The sequence below is a fragment of the Festucalex cinctus genome, chromosome 2 (genome assembly GCF_051991245.1).
Source record: "Festucalex cinctus isolate MCC-2025b chromosome 2, RoL_Fcin_1.0, whole genome shotgun sequence".
NCBI classification, from domain to species: Eukaryota; Metazoa; Chordata; class Actinopteri; order Syngnathiformes; family Syngnathidae; genus Festucalex; species Festucalex cinctus.
The window spans coordinates 36,743,990-36,766,644 of NC_135412.1; the positions used below are offsets into that span (position 1 = coordinate 36,743,990).

The 22,655-nt window shown below is 38.7% G+C and overlaps 1 protein-coding gene across 3 annotated transcripts; it reads left to right on the top strand.

The window, feature by feature from the left end:
* Positions 1–4,094: 4,094 nt before the first annotated feature.
* LOC144014712 (solute carrier family 35 member E2A) lies at positions 4,095–22,359 on the top strand. 3 transcript variants are annotated; one of them, XM_077514909.1, is made up of 9 exons: positions 4,095–4,389; positions 11,826–12,282; positions 13,450–13,585; positions 17,216–17,343; positions 17,750–17,870; positions 17,934–17,987; positions 18,070–18,142; positions 19,772–19,917; positions 20,684–22,359. In XM_077514909.1, exons 2-9 carry the CDS (start codon positions 12,000–12,002, stop codon positions 20,913–20,915), a joined length of 1,173 nt encoding a protein of 390 aa, XP_077371035.1. In that variant the 5' UTR covers positions 4,095–4,389; positions 11,826–11,999; the 3' UTR covers positions 20,916–22,359. The 3 variants fall into 3 exon arrangements, with proteins under 3 accessions (XP_077371035.1, XP_077371037.1, XP_077371036.1); XM_077514911.1 differs by having other exon boundaries at positions 19,782–19,917; positions 20,684–20,860; XM_077514910.1 differs by lacking the exon at positions 4,095–4,389 and adding an exon at positions 4,528–4,576.
* The last annotated feature ends 296 nt before the right edge of the window (positions 22,360–22,655 follow it).

Below are 22,655 nucleotides of genomic sequence, written 5' to 3' on the forward strand. Positions count from 1 at the left end.
TTGCATCGGTAACAAGTCGACACTGGCTTTCTCATTGTGTAAAATCAAAACATAACACACTGATTTTAACACTAAAAGCCATATATACCTTATCTTTTATTTCGCACTTTACTACCCCAACTTTAAAATGAGACCGTTATGGAAAAATATGATAGGGGGAAAAAAGGAATACAGTGTTCCCTCACTATAACATGGTTCACTTTTTTGTGGATTTTTAGTGCAATTTAACATGCGTGTTTTTTTTTGTTTTTTGTTTTTTTTTCGTTCGTATCACTGCGCGACGTCCTGCATATAGCTGATAGATTCGCACTAATCTACAAGTTGTTTGTCTTTTCGAAGGCGGAAGGCGCGACTATCAGCTGTCTACAGGGCGACGCGCAGTGATACGAACGAACAGAAATATAGTGCCCGGCAATAATGGAGTCTGACTTTTTTTCAAGAGAGAGTTTTGTGTGCAGATGTATCACTCTTTCGAACACAAATTGATTTTAGAAAAAACCCGCTTTTATTTAGGTGGCCCCAGCCAACTTGCCGGACTATTTTTCCTCTCGTCCAACACCGGACCAGAACTCGTGTCAAAGAACGCTGTCAGGGGTAAGTCAGTGATGATCGCACACCACTGAAGGTGAGGATGAAATAGAGATTAATGTCAAACAATCCGAACTATCTCTTTAATCTACTAATTACATTAATTAGATGTTTTAATCATAAATGGTCAAATAAAAAGGCTGTTGTAAAAATATTTTTAGCCAAATTGTTACAGACCTGTGTCCCTTAAATATCCCCAGCGTGTACAAAAATTCGAGCTGTAGTAGTTAGTTGTAGACCATTGCAAGCTACTACCACAATCAGAATGAGAAAATGTGTTTTTATTGATTTGTGGTGAATATTTTTGGATATTTTTGTCCCTTAATTGTCCCCAGCGTGTCCAAAATGAGAGGTATGATCAAAATTCGAGTTGTAGTAGTTAGTTGCAAAGTATTACAAGTTACTACAGCAATCAGAATAATAAAATATGTTTCTATTGATTTTTGGTGAATATTTATAGAGATTTATGTCCCTTAAATGTCCCCAGCGTGTCCAAAATGAGAGGTATGATCAAAATTCGAGTTGTAGTAGTTAGTTGCAAAGTATTACAAGCTACTACAGCAATCAGAATGATCAAATGTGTTTTTATTGATTTTTTTAAAAATATTTTTGAATATTTTGGTCCTTAAATGTCCCCAGAGTCTCCAAAATGAGAGGCATGATCAAAATTCGAGCTGTAGTAGTTAGTTGTATTACAAGCTACTACAGCAATCAGAATGAGAAAATGTGTTTTTATTGATTTTTGGTTACTATTTTTGGACATTTGTATCCCTTAAATGTCCCCAGCGTGTCCAAAATGAGAGGTATGATCAAAATTCGAGCTGTAGTAGTTAGTCGCAAAGTATTACAAGCTCCTACAGCAATCAATGATAAAATGTGTTTTTATTAATTTTTGGTGAATATTTTGTAATATGTGTGTCCCTTAAATGTCCCCAGCCAATGTTCCCTCTAAGCTGCGCGCCTGCGCAATCGCGCAGTGTTCTCACCACCTCAGCGCACTGCAAATGTCTTTCAGCGCAGTAAAAAAAAAAAAATCCTAACCTGCAGCTGTATTTACCGTTTGTATTTTATGTATTAACTTCCTATAAACAAATAAAAACTTGATATAGTACGTGTGGTTAATGGAGTGGGAACGAAAAATGTGGCAAAAAAGCTTAAATGCAAGGGGAACAGCCATGTCGTGTTGTAGGACGGAGCGGCTCCGTCCAAAGTGAACGGGCATCACGTCACTACAGTGACGCCAGCCGGCGCGCGCGTACCACGCACACAACAGGGCACCATTCCCTCTTCACTTACAGTTTTAATAGCAGTTTGTCTGCGCACTGTTGTTCTACTGCAGTTTCAAGCAGCATACATGATACAAACACTCAGCACTGAGGAGACTGCAGCGACACGCAACCGCGCCATTCAGGATGTCCAAACATGTGCGTAGTTTGCGAGCCTCTTCAATGAGGCTCTTCACGCATTTCAGAAATGTTCACGTTTTAATAAATTACATTTTCCATTATTTTTGAGTGGACGATGTGAGCCCATATTTATAAAAATTGTTTTGAGACTTTATTATTCCTAAAATAACCTGTGATTAAAAAAAAACAAGTAACAAACTAGGGCTGAATCTAATCGTCTGACACATGACGTACAAGTGGTTTGAATTTTTTTTGTTACATACATACATCATGTAATTTATGATCTCAGGTTTTGGACAGGTGTAATGCTGCCATGTGCATGTTGTCAAGAGCTTACTGCATATAAATGGACTCAGTTGGGTTTACATTTCACAGCCAATTTTGTCCTGATGGCCTTTGCGTTAATTTCATTGTTCATGGTTCTGACAACATGATGCAGACAAGTCTTTGAATAGCCCTCACAGATATCGCTTATAAGAGAACATTTATATATGGGTTAATTTCATAACAATGAAATGTGCATGGAGCGATTCTTGTAGTCTTATTGGTACAACCTACACCACACATGGAGGCATTTCACTATGGAGACAGTAAATTAACATGAAAACGCTGCGGGAAAACAAATATTTTCAAGTTGGGTGGGCTTCGTGGGTGGCAACGTAAGATGGCTGCCAGTGGCTTCAGTTCTCGCTATGGTGATATAAGTGGCATTGTGAGTCTGTATATAAGTCCGTGGATGTCGCTCACCGTAATTCACGTATTGCTCAAGAAGTTTAGGTGAATGCACAGTCACGTGGAAAATGACAGGGAACATTGTCCCCAGCGTGTCCAAAATGAGAGGTATGATAAAAAAAAATTCGAGCTGTAGTAGCTAGTTGCACATTATTGCAAGATACTACAGCAATCAGAATGAGAAAATGTGTTTTTGTTGATTTTTGTTGAATATTTATTTTACATTTATGGTGATTTTTGTCCCTTAAATGTCCCCAGCGTGTCCAAAATGAGAGTTATGATAAAAAAATTCAAGCTGTAGTAGTTAGTTACAAAGTACTGCAAGATACTACAGCAATCAGAATGAGAAAATTTGTTCTTATTGATTTTTGGTGTATATTTCTGGACATTTTTCTCCCTTAAATGTCCCCAGCATGTCCATAATGACAGGTATGAAAAAAATTCAAGCTGTAGTAGTTAGTTGCACACTATTGGAAGCTACTACAGCAATCAGAATGAGAAAATCTGTTTTAATTGATTTTTGGTGAATATTTTTGGACATTTATGGCCACTTTGTCCTATAAATGTCCCCAAATTGCCCAAAATATGAGATGTGATAAATATTGGCGCTGTAGTAGGCAGTTCCTTATAACTGCCAGTTCCTACAGCAATCAAAAGAAAAACTAAATATAATCTTTATGGCGATTTAATGACACGTCACCCTGGAGAATGAAATTTGTAGACGCTCCCTAATATAGACGGTAGGAGTGAATATCAAAATATAAAAGTTAACTTTCCCTCGCTCTGTTACACATGCTACACTACCCCAGGCCCGTTTTGAAAAATTTGGTTGGGGAAAAAAAAAATGCAATAAAGGTTTCACAGCTGGTGAAAGTTCATTCAGAACTCGTCAGAATCCGATTCTATTTGACGTGTATCTGCTTAACAAACGCGCGTTGGGGGCGTGCGTGTGTGTGTATGTTAAGGAGATCATGCATAATCATAAACTTTGTGCCCATTGTAAAGAGGCACTTTGTGAAGTGTTTGAGCAACGGGCCAACTAGTTCACAGTGATGGAAAAAAATTACAAGCACATGTGAAAATTACGGCAGTTACTGAACGCACCGTTTGCTGAAGTTGAGCCAGCTTGGGCCATGTTTACTTACTACAGAAATATACACATTCATTAAGAAAATAAAAGTATTTATTTGTCAACCCATGTCTATCAAAACACAAGGAAAATACATTATATAAATTATATAACTAAATTTGGTTATTAATATATTATGTTCCTAACTTCTTTAAAAAATAAACCTTGGTATATATAATTTTTTTGACGTCCAAGTTTTATTTTGGAGGGTGCATCACTTTTGCCTTAAAGAAATGAGCTTGACGCTGCTAGCCGCCACGTCCAAAAGTCAAGCGCACCGATAAGAGTCTCTCTGGTCGATTAGAAAATGTTTGTTTACATTTAGTGTTGCGTCACACAATTTCCTGTCATGCTTTGGACGCTGACTTGACAGCTCGGCTGGCCTTTAGCCTCCGCAGTCCGCACCTTTGCGCCCCACGTTGCCGCGAGCAGCCGCTAGCTAACGTCAACGTGCAACTTCCTGCTTGTGTTGTCCTCTCGATTGTTTTGCTGGGCCGTTGGGTGAACACTATCACGGAGCGGTTCGTGTTCGTGGTAAGTTTCTGTTCTATCCCGTCTTGTCTTAATAAACGTGCATGTTGTGCTTTGTCCTTAAGAAGGTTTATTGTCCTCTGTGCACTATGAACTCAAGTGGCTTGTACTCAATGTTTGCAGTGGTTCGTCTCTGCAGCATTTGTTGTGTTGCAATGAATGAGCAAGATCGATGAACAGTAAACAGATGGTGAGCACAGAGCAGTACTTTTATAGCTGTGAATGTGCTTATGTAGAGATGTGATGTAGCTGCAGCAATGTCACACGGTACACATAGCAGCGGTTTATGCTGCTCGGTGCGGGGGGCTTACCGCTCATACTTAAAAGTTAAGTTTGCTGGGTTCGATAGTTCTTTATTAAAGACGCTGGGCAATGGGCGAACTTTTGTGTATCTGTCGTGAGTCGCGACTGAAGTTTGGTTTATGCGCGAGATGCGTCTGCAAGGTCCACGCGGCAAAATTACGTCATTTCAGCAACCATGCTCGGTGTCCACGTTTTCCACATTTTCCGCACTGCACACCTACCAGAGGCTATTTATCATTAAGCAAAATTTGTTAGCGTGACAGGCCGAGCTCGGAGTTGCCAGAACTCGTGAGTTGCACCACAGACAATCGCCACTTAATATGCGCGTCGCAGAACAACTACCGTAGTGGAAGGATGGGATTGTGGGACTGTGGTGCGCTTTGCAACCCGGTCAGTCCCCCACCCTCAGTTAACGCTTCTTAAAGCATCCAGGTCTCTAGATAAATCCAAGGTAAACAGCAGCGGCGTGGGGTCTCTCTCTCATCGTGGAAATTGTAATCCCGAAAAAATAATTCACATTTTTATTTTAATTGTACCTTTAAAACTGATTACGTGTTTTCCCCCGCTCATTCTGTAACAAAACGGTTGTTTACTTTGTTGTTTACGCTTACTCTGTTATATGTTCACTTTGTGTAAATCGATGAAACATCACTGAGCTCCCAGTATGTATGAAATAAGTATGAGACCTACTAGGATGTCAAGTTCCCCAGCTACCAATATACTCAACAAAAATAGAAACGCAACACTTCTGTTTTTGCTCAGAAAACCATTTTCTTAGTCCCCGGACCCCCATAATAATAAAACAAAACTGTTTTGAGTTCATCTCGTCAAAAAATGGAGCAAAAAGAAAAGTGTTGTGCTTATATTTTTGTTGAGTATAACAATGATCAAGATAAACTATTTTTAAGAGGCGTCGAGTGATAAAGAACTCTCCAAAAAATAATAGGGAAGCACTCGCTGATTTAGGTGATGAATGGCCAGTGATATACGATATCCTAATATAATATTAAATAATCGTACTTTGATGTCCAGTTTTTGGATGATCTTATCTCTAGAGCTAAAGGGAATTTGACAACAGACCTAAAGATTTTAGCTCGTTCGGTTGCTAGTAGTGTTGTTCCGATACCGATACTGGTATCGTCAGAGGCCCCGATACTGCATTAAAACAGTGGTATTGGTATTGGTGAGTACTTACAAGTAACATGCCGATACCATTATTTCCAACACTATTATAGGACTTTGGATGCAGCATCTTGTGTCTTGCTTGTGTATGGAGAGAAATTTGTGTCTTTATTTTCAATCAAACAAAAAAGGAATTTGCAATCAAAAAAAAATTTCAATCAAACAAAAAGGGGATTTGCAATCCAAAAAAAAATTCAATCAAACAAAAAGGGGATTTGCAACCTCAAATAAATTTTAATCAAACAAAAAAGGGTTTTCATATAAAATAAAAATTTGCAAACAAAAAAAAACATTTCAAACATGGATTTGTATTTTAATAAAATCTTTTGCAAGTATTTTTTTTCGTTTTGTTTGCGAATCTGTTTTTTGGTTGAAACCTGTTTTTTGGTTGCGAATCTTTTTCTGTGTTGTGTGGGCGGGGTCCTCCGTTCAACCGATGATAGAAGCCTTGTCATTGGTCAGCTTGGAAGCCGCTGCGACAACTTTCATTGGTCAGATAGGAATGGGGGTGTGACAATGTTCGTCTGACTATTTCCTGGTTCATTTTGTCCAGTCGCCGCCAGCATCGAGGTAAATATGACCCCCCCCCCCCCCCCACTTCTAGTTTTCCGTTTTGTTTATCTGACATTTATCTAAAAGCAACCCTTGATCTATCGTTTATCCGGTGATTTGTTCTAACCATTACAATTAACGTAATCACTCACTCAGCATTGCTTAGCCATGTTAGCTAGCTAGGCAACTGATGGTCCGATACATGAGTCAGTCATGAAGCTATGTTGTTGGCAGTCAAAACACAAATATACGACTAATTTGGGATAGCTGTTAGGATGAAGTTTTGTTGTTGTTTTTTTATACTCATAAAGAAACCTTTGCATTTGTTTCACATACAGGCAGGGCTGGGAATCGAATTTATTTACACTAGCTGCTTTCCCTAAATCTTGGATGTTTGAAGTAGAGATTAAATTCGTGATAATTCTGTGATTATTATTTATTGGTCCTGGTTGTTTACTGTATGAGTCAGATTGAAACAGAAGGGGAATCTGAGTTGTAGGTGTACTTTTGCAATTACACTGACTAGATTTTTTCTTTTAGAGTGCAAGCAGACCAAGGGGTAGAAAATGTAGACATAGCGAGATGCATGTTTACTGTAAGAGGAGCAGGCCAGGGCAGTTTTATTGCTGGTAAAAGCATACATAACCAGAGGAAAAAACTTTATATGAGTAAAAGTTCTTGGAGTTACTGTAGCTTTCATAAATGTATTTGTTATTACAGATCCAGCAAGCTGAAGAGACACTACCCTTGGACATTCACGGTGAACACGGGATCGTTATACCTGACATCCACTGTCGTTTACCTGAGGAAAGACTTGTTGCTTTACGGCAAATCAATCCAAACAAGGAGTCCTTGAGTTTTGGTCGCGTCATTTATTTGCAGACTCTCAATGTTGCTTCTAGTGCTAGTGTCTCGCGGCCCAAAGGGTCATTTAAATTTATGTAAAAAATGAAAATAAATTCCTGTGTAAAACAGTTTGACTTTTATTTCATAAAAAAAGCATGCATATGAACTAACAACCAGTCAATTATTCAGCATTTTATAGATTTTATACAGACATTTTTCTCAAGAAATGATTGGCCTGCCAACAAGAAATCAAGAAAGCTCAGAAAATGAACTGTTAAACTTAAAACAAACATTTTGGTAGGAACAGCCTGTAATTACTCAAAAAAATGTAATGGATGTGATTTTATTTTATTTTTTTGCCCTTTCAATTACACTATGTCAAATCTGGCATCAAAGGTGATAGCAGTCAGTAGATGTGATTTAAAGGAATGGTAATCACTCATATGAGCAGTTGGAAATGTAATGGTGTTTGTGCAGGGGGTAACATAATGTGTGACCTGGCATTTGTACCTCACAATTGTGGTCAAAGTTTATTGATATTTTAAATTTCTCTCTGTCTGACATAAGCAGGTGCTTGTGGCCCTGCTCAGTTATCCACAGCATCACCTCATGAAGAGAGGTGACCAACCACCAACTTCATCTTCTGCATCTAAAAAGTAAAGAAAAGTGTGCTTGAATTAAGTACCAAACATGTAAAAAAAAAAATCTGACAAAGTTATGTTTGACACATGTTTTGAACATTATTGAAACAGGAAAACTACAATGAAACAATCACAGGAACTAAATGTATTTATATTACGTAATCTCAGTCACTTCCTCTGTATTTCAAACACCCAAGACATAATAAATGTAGCAGAGGCTACTTATTTCAATGACCAGAACTTCTCATAAGTGATTAATAATTAGCATTTTATTAATGTAATGATGTAATGTAATAAAATAATCATGAATAAGCATAATAACAGCTATCTCAGCAGGGGGGGGTGGGGGGGTTGTGGTGGTGTCATATTTACCTCGATGCTGGCGGCGACTGGACAAAATGAACCAGGAAATAGTCAGACGAACATTGTCACACCCCCATTCCTATCTGACCAATGAAAGTTGTCGCAGCGGCTTCCAAGCTGACCAATGACAAGGCTTCTATCATCGGTTGAACGGAGGACCCCGCCCACACAACACAGAAAAAGATTCGCAACCAAAAAACAGGTTTCAATCAAAAAACAGATTCGCAACCAAAAAACAGATTCGCAACCAAAAAACAGATTCGCAAACAAAACGAAAAAAATACTTGCAAAAGATTTTATTAAAATACAAATCCATGTTTGAAATGTTTTTTTTTGTTTGCAAATTTTTATTTTATATGAAAACCCTTTTTTGTTTGATTAAAATTTATTTGAGGTTGCAAATCCCCTTTTTGTTTGATTGAATTTTTTTTTTGATTGCAAATCCCCTTTTTGTTTGATTGAAATTTTTTTTGATTGCAAATTCCTTTTTTGTTTGATTGAAAATAAAGACACAAATTTCTCTCCATACTTGTGCACGACTTTCACTGATGTGTGATATGTTCACTGCATGCTGGTCTAAGAAATCCTATTGGCCCTTGAATGCTCTGAACCAATGGCAGGACAGCTTTTTTTATGTTGAGAGAAAAAAAACCCTCTTTGGTATGGTATCGGTATCGGCCGATACTGCAAAGCTGGATATTGCAATCGGTATCGGGGGCCAAAAAACGGTATCGGAACAACACGAGTTGCTAGTAGGGCTGGGTATTGCCAACCTCACGATACGATACGTATCACGATACAGGGGCCACGATACGATACATATCGCGATACATATGTATCCCAAATAAGACATTTATTTTTTTAAACAAAATATAGGAAAATTGGTACACTGAGACACGCGCCATGTTAAGTTTATCAATAAATAAATGTTGACATTCTTCCTCTGCTTTCATTTTTCTTAGCAAGACACAGTGTCCAATCACCGGTGAGCTATTTTTGCATTAATTGAAGGCAATTAACTTCAAAGACGCTGCTGGTTTTTATTTTTTAGGTGCAATGCAAGCCGCAAAGGCAAACGTGAACTGCCGATTTAAAGTTAACAAGCAATATCGATTCTGACGCCTGCGTATCGATACGTGTATTGTGATGAGGCCCGCAACAATATATTGCCGTATCGATTTTTTAGCACACCCCTAGTTGCTAGTTTAGCGGTATGGCTTAAGCCTAGTACATTACAACTACTTTACAGGCGCAAACATAGGGATGTTTGTTTATTTTGGTGACATTGAGCCTGTGAGGCCGTCCACACTGTGTAATCCGTTGAAGACATCGCTCTACTTTGTGGATTCCTTGTCTGATTTACACACATTTCTGTGGGCACATCGCTTCAGTTTTTTTTTTTTTTTTTTTTTTGCTTGTTTTGTTTTTGAAGGTCCACAGCTTGTTGTAACTTTGTTTGGTATGGTTTTGTTGAAGCTGACAAAAGTTTTGTGGGTTGATTTTATAATGGATTTCAATGGAGCAGATAGAAGCTTGGCGGATTTGGCCATATAGGGGTGTGGTTGGGCAGGGCTTGACGTTAACTTTTGCACTGGTAGCACCGGTGCTACCAACTTTTTCAGTCGGTCGCACCACACAAGTTTTGGTCGCACCCTTTTTGAGGGCGAAACAGCATGACTGGATTTGCTGAAATAAAGTTGTCTCAATTTGCGTAGCGTAGTTTCAGATGACACAAAGATTGACAGTGACTCAAACGCTGTCAATTGTTTACACTTCAGTTATTGGCTAGATACTAATGCTGGAGACTTGTGCCTATCATACAATTATGACAATTAAATATAATTTCGAGGTGGCGTTGTGTTGATGTTGGAAGTTGACAGTCACTTGAGGACTAGTAACTTGAGCCGCATTGAGCTGGAAGATGTCACGCGCTGCGTGGGTTAATTTCAAAATACAAGTGACAAGGCAATTGAATCGACGTCCATGTATAACTTGGAGGCCTTTTATTTTGAAGTTAGCTTGTTTTGTAATTATTTATTTTTAATTACACAAAGCTGGAAAAAAAATACTGCTGTGCTCACACCAATGGGGGCACACACATCTTCAGTTGAATCAAACTACCTCAAACTACTGTGTTACCAGTTTGATCTGTCACCTTGTCAACAGTGGCCATGCGATGTGTGGGCCTTGGCCTTCACCCTGATTTTTAAACATTTTTAAAAACTTAAAAAAAAAAAAAAACCTTAATACAACATAGTTGTGATTAGGGGTGTGCATTGCCTAGTACCTGACAATTTGCTTCGTATCACGATTCACAGGTCACGATTCGATTCGATACCGATTAATCCCGATACGAATTTATAAGTCGATTGTTGCGATTTTTTTTCATTCAAATTTAGAAAATACTAATCAGTAAGCTTGTAGAGTGTAAGATTTATATGAAAATGTATTATTTATTTATCTGAAATTTCAGTCTTATAGAGGTTGTAATCTGTTTCATGTTTGAACAGCATTAAAATAAAATATTAAGGCTTAATGTTCCATTCATATAACATTCTTCCATGCTCAAGGTGTGAATCCTAACCCGAAGTCAGACGTTTTGTTGAATATTTTTCCATTAAAAATGGAAGTTTAAAAATCGATTCACACACACACACACACACACACACCCACACACACACACACACACACACAAAAAAGGCAATGATGATAAGACGTTGAATCGGTAAGACTACCGAATGAACAATTCTGAGCTCTTAAAAAATAAATAAATAAATAAATAAATAAATCGATTTTTTTTAATCGATTCGAGAATCGCGCGATGTAGTATCGCGATATATCGCCCAATCGATTTTTTTTTTAACACCCCTAGTTGTGATTTTACAGTCAACCTTACCACACTAACCATCATTGTTGGTGAGTGGGCGGGGGCAGACGCCGGTGCACTGCTTCCATGCGTGCAGAAGGCGTAAGGAAAAAGTAGCAAATATGCACAAAATAAATATATATATAAAAAAAATAGAGATAAAGAAAATATAATAATTGCAAACATCGATACTTTAGCTTGGGGATCGATACTTAAAACTGAACACGCTGGATCGAAATATCGATATTTTGGTATCGATCCGCCCATCCCTAGCTCAAAGATGAGCCGACCCGTTGCACCACTCATTAAAACGTACTCGCGCCGTGCGACTGGATTATTTTACCAACATAGGCTGTACAGTTGGCCGCATGTGCGGGTGAATTGGTCTCAGTGTCGTTTGGGCATGGTTTGCGAAAGGTCAGTTGGCATACCGTAGTTCATTGCAAAGGGCCAGCTCTTGCGCAAGGCCTTTGTGCCACTGTGACCTTTCTCCTGGCATAGCATTTTCCTATCTAAAGTGCTTTGCAAAAGTATTAACCCCCTTGAACTTATTAATCTCTTGAAGACCTCAAAAGGTGGTAGTACGCGACAAGGTGTCAAAACCCATAATTAACATTAACAATCACCATAAAATCAACAATTATACAGTAGCAGGGGTTCACTGTATTCCCCATTGTGTGTTGCAGGTACTGAAAGCATCAATACCAGAATGTTGTCGATGCAAGTTGAAGCCAGGAAAGAACATCACATGACTGATCAGAAGATGCCGTAGTCAAAACAGCCACTCTTTCAGACCGTTCATCTCCCGGTTGCCCCAACCCAACTCCCCGCTCTCCTGAAGGGGCTGGGCAACAGGGGCGATGTCGAGCACCAGGCGGAAAAGCAGCAGGTATTCACTATGGCGCTTTCTGCTCCCGCTTCACATCCGTCAGGAGCGAGTGGTGTTGGCCCGCAGCGAGAGCCTCCCCAGTGACCAGGTGCTGAAGATCATCGTCACAGAGACCACGGTGATCAAGGCCGGCTCGGGGGTCTTGAACCGCCGCTCCCTCACCTACCTTGCCCTCTGGTACTTCTTCAGCTTCTGCACCCTCTTCCTCAACAAATACATCCTGTCGCTGCTGGAAGGACAGCCGAGCATGCTGGGTAAGGACGGACGGCATACAGAGGAGCATCGAAGTTTGAGTGCAGTGTGTTCTAGGAAAGTGGTCCGCTTTTGATTTGTTACTACTCTTGATTTAAATATGACTAATATTTTTAAAAATGTTATTTATGTTTTTATTTTTATTAATTTATTTTTATCAGGGAAGCCGATCAACCATTTTTCAATTATGCATAAATATTTTCAATTATACATGGATTTTTGCTTTTCTTAGGCAGGCATGGTCCACTACAGTCAGGGACTGGGCCCTCCTCTGATTAACAACCAACCAACATTGATTGCCACCCCAACAGAAAAAAAATAAAGGATTACAGTTGCCTATAGATGCCACAAGATGATGGAAAAACTTAGTCCAACATAGTTTCTTGGCAAAAAGATGCAATAAGATGGCACCAAAGCAATAACATAGTCTTATCGCTTTGATGCAAGAGATATTAAAAATATTTACTTGAAGATTAGAGCCAAATGATTTTTTTTTTAATGCACCCTCCAAGCACCCCTCCACGCACAAATATTGCATTTGTGATTTAATATGGCTTTTTTTTTTTTTTTTTATCCCAGGGTCCTCTTTTTTTTTTTTTTTTTTTTTTCTTGTTTTTTTTTTTTTTTTTTTTTAAACAAACATGCATTATGAATGAAAATAAATAATTATATATGTATCTTTTGGATTTATAGTATAGGCTTATGCTAAAATAAAGCCAAATAAACCTTGAGAAATGAAATACTTGAATTACTAAACACTCACGTTCCCTATGACAACTTCATAAAATTCTAACAGGCGATTGTGCTGTAAACATACAAAAGTTACCAAGTCATAAATGACAATAATGCAAACAAATCTGTGGCCTTATCAATTCATCTTTTCATGTTTCTTGAAACAATTTGTAAACGTGGACTGCACTTCTATAGCACTGATCTTATCCCTACACCACATAACTAAATAAGTAAATTGTACACATTAAACAAATGAAAAGCTTCTGTGACTAAAATAAAGCACAAAATGTGTTTTTTTTTTTTCCTCCAAAATTGCAGCCTTTGGGATTTGAAAATTGATTCTACCACATTATAATGTCAATTTGAATTGGATAAGTTGTTAAGCCCTGTTGAGTATCATTGTAATGAGTGTTTCATTGTTTGTTTCTTGTGGACAGGTGCAGTTCAGATGCTCTCCACCACCATCATTGGCTTCCTCAAGATGTTTGTGCCCTGCTGCCTTTATCAGCACAAGTCCAGGAATGAGTATCCCCCCAACTTCATCATGATCATGCTGTTCGTTGGACTGATGAGGTGACTCCCTGAAGCATGTTATGTCATGTCATGTCATGTGTCTAGAGGACAGACCTCCTCCAAAGCTTAAATATTTGTCAGACAATAGAAAACATAGATGAACAGCCTTATGCAGTGTTTCCCAAACATTATTGAGCCAAGCAGTCATTTTACATTGTAAAAATCTTGTGACACGCGACCAAACAAAAATGTCACAAAACATATGAAAACTGAAATAATGATGGTCTTGTTTGAATTTACTCACAAATGGACTTGTTGTGAACGCTTATTTGAACACAAGGCCCCGCTTGCAGGTTTATTGTGCCTTCTGACATCTAATGGCAGAGCATTTCAGTGTTAAGCCTGTCAGTTTACCTTGCTGCAGTAGAGCTCGTGACGTCAACCTATTCCCGAATTCACCACCACATTAGCAGCAGAATTGTGGCAAACAGTGGAGAGCAGCAATAAAAGTAGCATTTATCAGTCAACTTTCCGACCAAGTGAATTCACATCTTAATTTGATGAAAAGGACATAATGATGTGCGCGAGATTGACAGGTTGGATATTACAGATCAGATCCCCTATATGAAGCGCCAGGAGTGCTTTTTTTCTGTCAGCGACATAAGATAAAAGAGCGTTCCAGATTTGCAATGGATTTCCCTCTCACTACATTGGTGAGTGCTTGTGATAATACAAAAGCTTGGAGGATTAAATACATTTATAGAATCCGGATTTGTTATTCCCCTTTATGTGCGGTCAAATTTGCAATCTAACCTAGCATCTTCACGCAAGTATTACACTAATGTTAGCATCTGCTGATTTGGCTGCCACTGCCTTCATTTGTGCCGTAATTTGTTTTGTTTATGCTGCTACTGTTGATCAGTTATTAAATTCAACTGTGTCGTATCTATAAAACAGTAGCGGCCCAAACGAGAGTTTTGACAACCTAAACGAAACCGACTACTTCCCTCAAATATTGCATGCGATGGGAAACCTTTGCTAGCATCCGGTTAGCATCTACTGGTTCAGCCGCCGTGTGCCAAGTGCTGGATCACGTCTTTTGCCATCATTTAGTAATAAATAACTACTGTATACAATCAACTCACATCTGCGTGACTAACTAATCTTGTAATTGATTCACCTGATGTGAAGTGATTGCTGTATAGGCGATGACCGCCACTGTGAGAAGGATTTCACTCCTCCGTCTTGTTCTTGGCCCTTTTTATAGCTGATTTGATCCATTGGCTATGCCTGGGTAGAATGCTTGCTCCTTCTTTTGCCTCCTCTTGTTGTGGCACCTGATGCACGTGAATACCGTTTGTACTCAAAAACCAGAGAAGACGAAAAAGTACATTCGAACTAGTGTTGTTCCGATGCCGATACTGGTATCGGCAGAGGCGCCGATACTGCATTAAAACAGTGGTATCGGTATCGGTGACTACTCACAATTAAAATGCCGATACTAGGGCTGCACAATATATCGCAAAAATATCGATATTGCGATTTTGGCCCTTGCAATATGCATATCGCAAAGGCATGCAATAAGTTTTATATGGAATTTTATGTTTTTTTTTATTAATTTGACTACTAAAATGTGCATCGTCATTCAATAGTTGAAAATTTTCAAGACATAATTACAATTTATTAACTAAGATTACATTACGGTTGCTTATTTTGCCACGTGAAAAATGTTTTTCTTTCATTAGGTAATAAAAATGAAATTTCTTTAGGTACATGTTAAATATCACAATAATATCGCTATGTTCAGCAAGTATATCGCATATCGCATGTTTTTCCAATATCGTGCAGCCCTAGCCGATACCATTAATTCCAATGCTAATATAGGATTTTGGATGCAGCATCTTGTGTCTTGCTCGTGCACGACATTCACTGATATATGACATGCTCACTCCATGCCGATCTAAGATATACTATTGGCCCTTGAATGTTATGAACCAATGGCAGGACAGCTTTTTCATGTTGAGGAAAAAAAAACCTTAGGTATCGGTATCGGCCGATACTGCAAAGCTGGGTATCGAAATCGGTATCGGGGGCCAAAAAACGGTATCGGAACAACACTAATTAGAACTACTTAGTATGAAAATGTATTTATTTGTCTGAAACTTCAGGCTTATGAACGTGAGCCACTGTATTTAACAAACAGGTTGCCATCATTTTAATATTTGAACAGCATTGAAATTAAATATTAAGGGTTAATGTTACATTAACTCATTCACTCCCAGCCATTTTCACAGAAACAATCCCGTTCGCTCCCGGCTGTTTTACTGGGTATTGACTGATTTTGCAAGGCCCACAGAATATTGTGTTCTATTGCTATAAAAGCATGGAACCTATCAAAAGAAAGATTAAAGTCTCTTTTTTTCATGAGGAAAAAAAAAAGTATGTTTCTATCTGCTTCCGTTTTGCTGCAATTAGCATTAGAAGAGAGCTAAGTTTCATCAGTTTTCACAAATCTATTTAAAATTCAAAGTAATTGAGCTTTTTTTCTACATGGCCCTGGTTGATCTCCTTTGCTCTGCTGCCATCTGCTGGCCGTTTGTGTAATAACTACCATTTCTGCAAACATTCTTTGCAGTTGAGAGGCTGCATCAAAGCCTCCTGTATGCTCTAGCATAAAAGAAAAACCAAAAAACGTATAAATACGTCTTTGGGACACTTTGAACGTTAAAAAAACGTATTTATACGTTATTGGGAGTAAATGAGTTAATATAGCATTCTTCTATGCTTAAAGTGTGAACCCTAACCCATAGTAAGACATTTTTTTTCCATAAAAAAAAAAAAAATGACGTTTAAACATCGATTCGGCTGCATATTGAATTGATACGAGAATTGAGCACTGCAATATCGCCAATTCGCCAAATCAATTTATTTTTTTAACACCCCTAATAACTGAGTTGCATTGATCTGATGCTTGTATACTGTATGTATGTTATGTCGGTCATTTTCAGACAATGAAGAAAAAGTCCAGATATCTCTCCTTATTTAATAAGAATATTAGAACAGGAGAGGAAGGGATGAGGCTTAGTGAGGATGAGGATGAGGAAGAGGATGGAGTAGAGGAAAAGACAAAGCAGGATATGTAGCCAGCATCAATAACAGAGCCAGAAGCCTGGCAGGTGCCAACAACAACAGGTTCCTGAAACAACAGGTGAAATTATGATGAATAATTATTATTATTTTTATTTTTTATTATTTTTATTTTTATTTTTATTTTAAATAATGATATTGATGGCTAGTCAGGATATTTGGACGCCTTTTGCTGCTAAATGAAAAATGTAACCTCTGAAACTTGTATATGTTTTAGAGGGTATGTGTGAGATTACATTACAAGAAAAAAATTAAGGTCACGTGATCCATAAGGTCAATTTCAAGGTCAACTAAGGCAAAAGGTTATTAAAATATGAGCCAATCTTATAAATGAATGTAATCCTTGTTGAATTCCCTTTTTAACAATACCTATTTTCTGATGATTGACCCAATAGTTCCTGAAGATATAAGGGTTCAAAGAATGGCGTCCATGCCCCTTTTTGCAGAAAATGTCATAATTCGGTGGGCCACAAAAAGTTTAGCGTAAGCCTCACATTTCAAATATTTGGCAGCGTTCTTCGAATCTCTGTGCCTCTTTTCCAGATTTACCACGGTGGTCTTGGGCTTAGTGAGCCTGAAGAACGTGGCCGTGTCTTTTGCTGAGACGGTGAAGAGCTCTGCACCCATTTTTACTGTTATCATGTCCAGGTTGATTCTTGGAGAATACACAGGTGGGCATTTTCATATCATTTGATCAATAACAGTGAAGACATGCCCATAGGTGTATTGCAGTGGGCCACCATCATTTGCTTTGCCACTAACGATTGCCTTTCTTTACTATGATCAATGTGTACAATTTTCATGAATAACTTTTTGAAAAATCTGGTTTTGAGTGTGGCTGTTTCAGCATGGGAGACATTTGCCCTATAAAACAAAGGCGGCAAGAAAAACGCTCAATTTAAAAAAAAAAAAATTAACATTTGTCACCTTTTCTGTACCGTGCATGTCCTGCCATAGGCAGCTTGGTAATCTTGCGACTTTTGGGCACTGACGAATAAACGTGATGCTCAGCGGACACAGATGAACCGGCATACATCCTCATTGATCACTGACCACGCTCATTTGAATTGAATACAGGCTTGTGGGTGAACCTCTCCTTGTTCCCCGTCATGGCGGGCCTGGCGCTCTGCACGGCCACAGAGCTCAGCTTCAACTTGCTCGGTTTCTCCGCCGCCCTCTCCACCAACATCATGGACTGGTACGGTAACACGATGATGGCCACAGTGGCACGCCTCACTTAACCCTCTCACTCCCTTCTCAGTTTACAGAATGTCTTCTCTAAGAAGCTATTAAGTGGTGACACTTATAAATTCAGGTAAGAAGACAGTAGAACCAGAAACAATACAAGTGTAATTGATACATTTTTTTCACAATTGTATTTGTTGTTGTGGTTCCAGCCCTCCGGAATTGCAATTTTACACCAGTGCAGCGGCAATCATCATGCTCATCCCGGCCTGGATTTTCCTCTTGGTAGGTCAATTAGTCAATTGTGTCTTGAACGCGATATACAGGTTATAGTCTGTTGAGTGATGAGAGGGCGCGCTGTCACTTTTGATGAAATGACGTCAATGGTTTCAGATGAGTCACTGACTAACTACATTTTTGAGATAGCGACGGTTAATGGGTAGTGTTAACGGGCCGTGTTTCACACAGTGTTTCATAATTAGGCCGTTGTTAGCAAGGCTGTCGCTCTTTTTTTTTTTTCTTTTTTTTTTTTTCTTCTTTCCTAAGCGGAGCAGTTTTGCAAATCAATGGGTTCATTTGAGTAGCAGCTTTCTAACTAGAGGAACAATTTTCCATTTATGTATTTATTTTTAGGTTAATCTCAGGAACTGAAGCAAGGGTTTTATTAGATTTATTAGACAATATAAATGTGCCAACACTATGAATGAACAATTGTTTTTTTTTTTTTTTTTTTCTAGTATCAATAGTTTTTGTTTCTTAAATTCACATTGTGTATAGCAGCAAACCATATTTTATTGTCTAGAAATGAAGCTAAACTGATTTTAAAACGGCTCTGTGATTTTATAAAATAACATTTAAAATTATTACTTCATTTGCTATATGCGTACCTACAAAATAATTTAGTACAAAAAACCTAAACTAATTTCACTTGAACTTTTAATAATTTAAGCTTTTAACTTTTTTTGTGCTAGACTAATTTAAAGTGCAACAACACCAAATCTTTCCAAAAAACGTAAAATGTAAATGTTTTTAATTTAAAGTTTAAATTAAAATGTGAAGAAAAAAACAGATTCTAAATAGCATTATTGACACTTTAATTGATATCATAGAATGTTGTCCTTTTTTTTTTTTTTTTTTTCCTTGTAGCCAATCGTATTTGTTTTTTAAACAGCTCTTGGTGTGAATAATAGAATGGATTCACAGTTGGCAGAGACGTTTTGTTTGTTTGTTTGTTTGTTTGTTTTGTTGTTGTTGTTGTTGTTGTTTTTTTAAAAAAAAAGCCGATTTGCTGTATGGTATTTGGTATCGTTGAAGCAATCTTTCTAAATGGGCAAAATGTAAGGAATGATAAAATAATAATAAATATATGTAAAAACACAATAATAAAGTTGGAATATATTAGTTTATGTTGTGATAATTTTACTCATTTTATAGCAGATGGAAAAGGATATTGGACTTTGGATGTTTTAATCACTCAGCACTTTGAGTTGCAATTTAATTTATGAAATGTGCTATAAAGTTTGATTTGATTTGAAAAGTCATGGAAAATAATTGCAAGGAAAGAGCGTGAGGAAAAGCGGCAAATAAAATGGATGGAGTGGGGACCCTGTCAAAAAATATGTAACATTTATATGAAAACCCCTTATGATGAGTAATATAAATGGATCGCGTTTTCCCTTGCACGGACGCGGGTCACCGGGGCCTCCCTCTGGAGCCAGGCCTGGAGGCGGGGCTCGTTGGCGAGCGCCTGGTGGCCTGCACCCATGGGGCCCGGCCGGGCACAGCCCGAAAAGGCAACGTGGGTCCCCCTTCCCACGGCTCACCACCGGTGGGAGGGACCAAAGGGGTCGGGTGCAGAGCAGGCTGGGCGGACATTTATATGTTGCATTCCTGATGCTTATCTTTGTTTGGCAGGAAACTCCAGCAACCGAGAAGACTGCACAAACCTTCACCTTCAGTTGGGACATCATCTTGTTGCTGCTCTTCAATGGCGGCCTGTTTCACCTGCAGAGTGTCACTGCCTACGCTCTTATGGGACGCATTTCTCCCGTTACATTCAGGTACACTGCTTTCTGATGCCCTTTAAAGGGGAAGTCAACGGACCCAAATCATTTTTTTTTTTACAATAATATGTTCTCTCCAGCCCCACTAGTCTAAATATGTTATTTTTAATATTGCGTGAGTGGAATATGAGCTAAGCAGCAAAATCCAGCCGTTTTTATCCATCTCAGGGGGGGGGGGCGGCCATTTTGTTACTTGCCGTCAACTGAAGATGACATCAATGTTGCTCAGGTCTCAGTTAACAACCAATCATAGCACAGCTTCAGAAAACCAAGCGAGCTGTGATTGATCGTTGCTTCCTGAGCAACTGAGATGTCATCTTCAGTTGACGGCAAGTAGCAAAATGGCCGCCCCCCCCTGAGATGGATAAAAACGGATGGATTTTGCCTCATAACTTATATTCCAAAAATGTAATATTAATCAGAATGTCTTGTTTAGACTAGTGAGGTCACATATATTATTGTCAAGAAATGTTTACGGTTGACTTTAAATATATTGCGGCAGTATAATTTAGCCTTCCTACTTTCTCAAATTTACTACCTTTAAACGTTTATGTAGAAGCCGCAAACTGTTTTGTGAGTTTTTAAAATCATTGAATTTGTTCAGCACTAGATGGTGCTAAATAATACACACTGGCCCTGTCCATTTATTATTATTTTTATGTTGACTGAATTGAGCTCTTGTGATGTATGGTTTTGTGTAAATTCAGCAGTCAAATGAGCACTGAGCACACTTCTCCCTCCCCTCCCCTCCTCTCCTCTTCAGCGTGGCAAGCACAGTGAAGCACGCCCTGTCCGTGTGGCTGAGCGTCATCGTGTTCAGCAATCAGATCACCATGCTCAGCGCCACCGGCACCGTCCTCGTGTTTGTGGGGGTTTTCTTGTACAACAAAGCCAGGCAGGCCCAGCGGCAGCGCTTGCAGGCCATGGCCGCACAGCAGAACCACAAACTACAGTCGCAGGAACAGAACAGCCCACAAGGCCCGCAGACAGGCTAAAGTGTCCGCATTTTTAAAACTCTGAATCTTGGCTTAGAAATCACGGACCAGATGATTTGTCGCCATGCATACATTCCAGTAATGGAGGACCATAATAATAATTTCCAGGTGAGATCCGGTAGTGAGCGAAAGCCTTTCTGATTCCTGTGGAGCATTTATTGGCAGTTAGCAACGCCTAAGCATTTGACAAAATGAGAAGCTCAGGGTGTCCTTCATCTTTTTTTTTGGAGGAAGTAACATTCTTGTAAGCATTTTGTCTTACGTCTCGATTCCAGGCTGTGCCAGCGAATCTCATCTGTGGTACAGTGGCTGCTAAATGTACGCATAGGAATAGTTACACTAAATACTAAATACACAATGCCAAAAGAGGCTCACTGGAGGATCCTCCCGTCAAAGTGTCAATTTACACCACTTGACACATTTTTTAAGATGCGTGTAAAAATATGACGGACCAATTACTGCATTCCAGGAATGCTTGTCCTCAGTCGTGATTCGACTCGTTCTCAGTGTATGCTGAAAATGAAGCAACTTGAGAAGCTGTGAAACAACTTCAAGTTTGCTGGATGGCTCAAACTAGTTGCAGAACCTTCCAATAGTTTAAAGGTTTGGTTAAAAAAAAAAAGAAAAAAAAAAAGTGTGTGACAGGGTTTGAAAATGACCACAATCTTCCTGCAACACATTTGACGATACACGTGCATTCAAATGCACAATATTTTGCCAAACGTCGCAGGACACGTGGCTGGGATTTACTATTCAAAAATTCTACTTTATTAAAGTTGTCTTGAATGAAAGAAAATATACAAGAGTCCTGTAAATCTGTAACGGCCTCCACTTTACTCTAGTGATGATGAAATATTGCTTGTACTAGTAGATGTGTATACATAGAAAACAGGTGCTACATGTACTTGCACACCAAGTGCACCCAACCATGCCTTTATGAACCTTACTTGGATCAACAGAAAATGGCCTTCAAGCTGATTTTACGAGTTGAAAGCATGCAAGTGAGCACAAGATAAACTATTTGTCAATAAGACAGTAAATGTAACTTGATTTAGGTGATTGAAAATGGTTTGTGATGGAGCACAACTGGAGCCGTCATGCAGCAAAAAAAAAAACCATACATGTGCAGTGCATCCGCTGCCCCCCCCCCCCCCCCCCTCAGAAACGCATCATCACAAAGTTAATTACAGCTCTGAAAGGGAACGTTTGTTGACACATTTCTCTGTTTTTGTTTTACATTTCAGTATTGCAGGGCCTCAACAAGCAGAATGTTCTTTTTACTGCTTTGTTTTAAGAAAACGGTCTGTTTCAACACTGAAATCTTTCTTAGGTGTTTTCCCCAAATAATCCTGTAATAATTTTCATCTTAAATGGTGCTTGGAGGCAAAGGTTCTTAATGTGGTGTTTTGCCCTCAAATTGTTAAATATTACAAAGTTGCAAATGTGTGGGTGTCTTTTTTTTTTTTTTTTTCGGGGGGGGGGGGGGGGGGGCGTGGGAATCAGTGTTTTAAAGATAGACTGGGATGAGGCATAAAGTTCCTATTATCAGTTTGTCTTAAATTCACACAAGTGGAGTCTTTCTATTGAGCATTAAAGTTAAAGCTCTCATACTCCACAAAGAAGACTCATAGAAGCCTCCCAGATGACGCTTTTTAATTTTTGAATCCTAGCGTATTAAAATGTCTTAACTTTACATCTGACCGGACGTGGGTGATTATAATGACTCATTCCACAATTTAA